The sequence below is a fragment of the Diplotaxodon limnothrissa genome, linkage group LG23 (genome assembly GCF_057381915.1).
Source record: "Diplotaxodon limnothrissa isolate DT_005_m linkage group LG23, D_limnothrissa_male_GT1.1, whole genome shotgun sequence".
Classification (NCBI taxonomy): domain Eukaryota; kingdom Metazoa; phylum Chordata; class Actinopteri; order Cichliformes; family Cichlidae; genus Diplotaxodon; species Diplotaxodon limnothrissa.
Genome location: NC_140617.1, coordinates 1,483,718 through 1,489,456, shown reverse-complemented (window position 1 = coordinate 1,489,456; position 5,739 = coordinate 1,483,718). Strand labels below are relative to the sequence as shown.

Sequence of the window (5,739 nt, the reverse complement as noted above, 5' to 3'; positions counted from 1 at the left end):
ACAGGACAAACATCGCAGACAGGTTGGACTCGATAAAAGATGACCACGAAGCTCTGGTAAAGTTCCGCGCAGAGACGGAGAAAACTCTGGCTGAGCTTAAAGAAAAACACGAGGACGAAGTCCAAGTCCTGCAAGGACTGCTGGAAACAGAGAAAGAAAAGGTGGCACGTCAGCAATTTCACAACAGCCAAGTTGTTGAATTATTATTGAAACGCCACAAAGAGGAAAAAAATAAGATGCAGCAGTTTTACCAGGAAAATACTAAAAAACTGGAAAACAAAGCAAATGCTGCAGACAGGAAGTTAGAAGAGGTGATCAACATGTATGACTCCAAAATAGAAAAGCTGCAGACGGCAGTAAAAAATAGTAGAGGTGTGACCGTCAATGCGGTTAAGGAACGCGAGGAAGAACGTCAATCCTCGCAGTGTTGGATTGACGGTGTTTTGTGGCATAATACACAGTTACAAGACGAAAATGAATTTATGGTTAAAAACATGAAAGAATTAACAGAGGAGAAAGGTCAAATGGGCAAAGTGATAGACGACCAAAAGGCCCAGAATATGGCGATCAAGCAGAAATGCCAGAGTAATATTAGAGCTCTGGCCTTGGAAAAGAAAATGAAGGCTATGCTTGAAGACGAAGTTGATTCTTTGAAAAAGAAAATTGAAGACGTCAAAAAGGCCCTAAGCACAGAGCAGGAAAACCACAGAAAGACAGCAGTGGACCGGCACAAAGTAAAAGCGGCACACAATCAGGCACTGGCTGAAAAGGTGGCGCTGGAAGAGAAACTGCGCTCCACAAAAAAGCAACGGGAAAGATTTATATCCAAAGTGAATTGGCTGGAGAAGAAAGAGCGCTACTTCCAAGAGGAATTGTGCCAGTGCGTTTTGTCCTTTGAAAAGGCATTTCCACATGAAGGTCACTTGAGAGGAAAAGAAAAGGTGGAATTTAGGGATATGTTCCACTACTTGAAAAAGAAATACGTAGACGGAGTGGAAGGCACCCCCTTTGTTGGAACAACGGAGTTTCTTGAAAAACAGCTGAACTGTCTACGTATCAGATGCAAGGATCTAGATGCAGCTTTACTAGCTAAAACACGGGAGCTGGAATCATTTAAAAAGCAGTACAATGACATGGTAAAGTCTTCCGAGTACGCTTTATTCCGACAAAGAGAGGAGCTCATTGGACCAGTGAACCAGATTATCCAAAAGGCTGCCAATGAAGAAAAAGAGATAGGTCATCTAAAATCTAGAGTGAAAGACGCTCAACTCCAGCTTAAATTAGAAAAACAGAAAGGACAAAAGCTGGCATCGTTGGACCATAGAAGCATGATGGGGAGATGTTCTGAGGAGACTCCGTCTCAGATTAATCCTCGTCCACTTCCAGGGAAAACTACATTTATTCAGGTACGTCCAAGACACCCTGGCAGAAGTGCAGGTATGGCTTCCCCAGTGAATCCTCCTGTAGAGTCTCCATCAACACCACCTTTCCTCAATTCTGATGATGGATTACCACCAGTTGATTGTTAAAAATTAACTGCTAAAATAGGCCATTAGAAGTATACTTCATCTTGTCTCCCTATATCATGGGTGGGCATTCTCAGTCCACGAGGGCCGGTGTCCCTGCAGGTTTTAGATCTCACCTTGGCTCAACACACCTGAATCACATGATTAGTTCGTTACCAGGCCTCTGGAGAACTTCAGGACATGTTGAGGAGCTAATTTAGCCGTTTAAATCAGCTGTGTTGGTTCGAGGACACATCTAAAACCTGCAGGGACACCGGCCCTCGTGGACTGAGATTGCCCACCCACCCCCAACCGGTCGCAGCAGATGGCCGCCCCTTCTTGAGCCTGGTTCTGCCGGAGGTTTCTTCCTAAAGGGAGTTTTTCCTCCCCACTGTCGCCCAGTGCTTGCTCAAAGGGGATCATTGGATTGTTGGGGTTTTCTGGCTTTTACTGTAGTGTTTTTACCTTACAGTATAAAGCAGCTTGAGGAGACTGTTGTTTTGCCATGATGCAATATAGCAGGGCTGCCCAATCCCAGTCCTCGAGAGCTACTATCCTGCAGCTTTTAGATGCATCCCTACTCCAACACAGCTGAATCAAATGAATGGCTTGTTATCAGGCCTTTGCCAAACACGATGGCATGCTGAAGAGGTAATCAAACCATTTGATTCAGCTGTGTTGGAGTAGGGATGCATCTAAAAGCTGCAGGACGGTAGCTCTCGAGGACCGGGATTGGGCACCCCTGCAATATAGTATTAAATATGACTACATTTTAAAAACATCTATTATAGCATCAAAGTAAAACAAAAAAACTAAATGAAATGAATCAAAATGTCTAATCTGGCAAAACAAGAAAAGAAAAAAGGTTTCACCTTTAAATAAAAATCCAAATCACAAACACATTCTGATTTTTGTTGTGTGTGTTTTTTTGTGTGTGTTGTCACGTATAAAATCTTTGCACTCTGTCTCGGTGTCTGCCCGGCCGGCTCCGCAAGGCTACATATGTTTATTGTGTTGCTGCTTTCTTCCACTCGTCATTCTGCCTGGGCGGAGCTCAGGCCCACGCACCTGTCTGCAATTACGCTGCAACGTGTCCTGTCTGTATGGAGACTGAGAGCTGCCAGAGTAATAATGTAGATACAGGCCTCTTTCTCCTTCTGCTGCTGTTCATGCTTTTATTCCATTGATGTTGCTATCATTTGTAAATATATTTATTTGCTCTTATTTTATCAATTTACTGTCGTTCATGTATTTAATCTTCTTTGTATTTAAATATGATTTTTTTTAAGTAATGCCGCGAGATGGACAGTTAAATAAAGGTTTCATTGAATTAAAAAAAAGATTTAAAGATGACTGGTGGCGGAAGCAGAGCACAGACTGTCTGTGAGAATCTATCGCCATCGTGTGGTGCAGAGATATATTGCCATTGAATTTAGACAACGAAAGCTTGGCTCACAGAGCAGCTGCAACACGAACAAAAAACATTAAATAGCAACATGATATATTATATTATATTATATTATATTATATTATATTATATTATATTATATTATATTTATAGCTGTCGAAATTAACGCGTTAATTGCGATAATTAAATTTTGGAATTAATTACGTTAGAATATTTAACTATTTAGCGCAACACGCAGATAAGTCGCTCCCATAATTCCACTTGATTTGTTTACCGCGCCACTGAAAATGGAGAAGCAGGAAGCGGATGGCCTTCTGGATGGGGAATTTAAATACAAGAAGAACATAGATGGGACAATAAACAAACGCGTTGTAATTTGCACTCACTGTAGTAAAGAGTTTCAATTTCACCGTTCAAATTCGACCTTAAAATACCACCTTAATGCCAAACACGCGTTTGTCGGGGCAGCAGCTTCACCCGGCCTGCGTCAGACCACTCTTAGTGAACGCAGGCCACTCGGTAAGTCTTCTTTGGACAAACTGACCGACAATATAGCCAAATGGATAGCAAAGGACTGCAGACCGCTAAGCATTGTGGAGGACAAGGGCTTTGCGGATGTTTTAAAGGTTGCATCTCAGGACGCGTCCTACAAGCCCCCAGCGAGAAGCACAATAACAATTCGAATCCACGAACTGTATGAAACGGAGAAAAAGAAAAAAGAAGAGGCTTTAGTTCACACAGAATGCGTGGCTCTGACAGGAGACCACTGGACATCATTGAGTAATGACAATTACCTGGGAGTTACTGCGCATTTAATCACTGAAGCCTGGGGTCTGACATCCTTTGCGCTGACTATAATGAAAACGGAAGAGCGGCACTTTGCGGAGGCTTGTGCAGAGCAGTTCCAGACTGTTGCTCGCAGGTGGAGAATTGAGGAGAAGGTGACAACAGTAGGCACGGACAGTGCGCGCAATATGATCGCCGCGGCTCGCATCATGCCATTCAATCACATGCCGTGTACCGCGCACATTCTACAGAGATGCATCACAGTGAGTCTCGCAGACAGTGGCTTTGTCACTGCGCTGGCCAAATGCCGCAAAATTGTTGGCCATTTTAAGCACAGCCCAGCAAACACAGCAGAGCTGAACGCAGAGCAGGTGTCACTGGGGCGCAAGCAGGAGCCGTTGGCCCAGGACGTGCCTACGCGCTGGAACTCCACGCTGGAGATGGTGAAGCGCTTGATCCGCAACCAAACTGCAGTAACCGCGACTCTGGATAAACAAAAGCATAAACTTGTCCTCCTGACGCCTCCAGAGTGGGACAAACTCCAGAGACTGGAGACACTTCTAGAGCCCTGCAGGTGAGCCTGTCATTGTGACCATAATTGTAGGTTTAGATTAAATGTATCAAACATACATCTTAAATCAGTTTTGTTATTATGAAAATGTCTTATTTAAAAAATAAATGAAATCAAATATTTTATTAATATTACCTAGTATTAAAAAGCTTTTTTTAATTTGCTGTCTTATCTCTCTCTCTGTGTGTGTGTGTGTGTGTGTGTGTGTGTGTGTGTGTGTGTGTGTGTGTGTGTGTGTGTATTCCACTGCAGATATGTGACTGAACTGCTGGGAGGAGAGGCCTACGTCTCCTGCTCTGTAGTTCTACCAGCCTTCTGCCACCTGCGCCGTGTCATGGAAGTAACTGATGAGGACCCTGCATATGTGGTGAGGTTTAAAGAGAAGTTTAAGGAAGACCTTGCTTCCCGCCAGGAACATACCAACTATGCATGGCTCCAGATCGCAACTGCACTGGACCCACGTTTTAAAGACCTACGCAGTGTGCCCAAGACTGACAGAGAAGCAGTGTGGACCACACTGGCAGGCATGCTGCATGAAGACTCTCCTAGAAGATCACACACTGCAGAAGAAGGTCCAGCCAAGAAGACTGCAACCCCCCCACTGTGCTTTGCCCTGATATCTGCAGTGTGAGGTTGGATCGCTCATTCTCATCCTCACACTGATGCCACTTATTTCGGTCTTTGTTTGACATAAAAGGGCATATTTGTCACTTTATTGCAACTATATTTGCACTCTTGAGCTCCTTCATTCACTGACTGATCATAAAGTTATTACTTGCGTTATGTATTCATCCGTTTGAACATAATTAATGAAGCCACATGTAATCACTAAAATTTGTATTTTGGGTACAATAAGAGAGTTTCAGATGGAATGCTGTTTTGTTTTGTTTAAATTTCACCAACTTGCTGATGCCCACGGTTGTGAGTGCGGCTTCTTGCTGTACATGGGTGGATGGTTGTAAATCACATCACAGATGCCAAAAACCTCTCAAACCAAGCCCCCTTGCCGGTGATGCTGTGCGCAACCTCGTGACGGAGTCAAGCATATTCAAAACACCCCCTCACCTCCCGTGTCAAACTCAAATGTCAGCCTATTTCATGTGTCACTTTTGGAGCAGTTGCCATCCCGACGAGCCATGGAGAAGTTCGTGTTTGTGTTATTTTACTTATTTGGTGTTCTGGTGTGTTTGGGCACCGGTCAGCACCATCGTGTTGAGCACGTGTTGGACCGTGGACACACCGGATTCAGTGGGAGAATAACGGTCAGGTGTACAGTTTACTGAGCACTGGGACTCAGTATCGTTTACCAGCACAGACACGGAGACGCGCTCAGCTTCTATTGAGAGCAAACAACCAAGTGAACCCTCCGGCTGCGTCCAGTAGACGAGACACACCGTCTGGGCCGGGAGCTTTCCGAGCATTCAGACTCTTAAACTGCTTCCTCGCATCTGCTTCATGAATATGAAGGG

General features: G+C 44.3%; 1 protein-coding gene across 1 annotated transcript; it reads left to right on the top strand.

Moving 5' to 3' along the window:
• The first annotated feature begins 3,200 nt into the window (after window positions 1-3,200).
• LOC146607181 (E3 SUMO-protein ligase ZBED1-like) lies at window positions 3,201-4,901 on the top strand. The gene is made up of 2 exons (XM_085347815.1): window positions 3,201-4,273; window positions 4,523-4,901. The coding sequence occupies exons 1-2, from the start codon at window positions 3,201-3,203 to the stop codon at window positions 4,899-4,901; spliced, it is 1,452 nt and encodes a 483-aa protein (XP_085203941.1).
• Window positions 4,902-5,739: the final 838 nt, after the last annotated feature.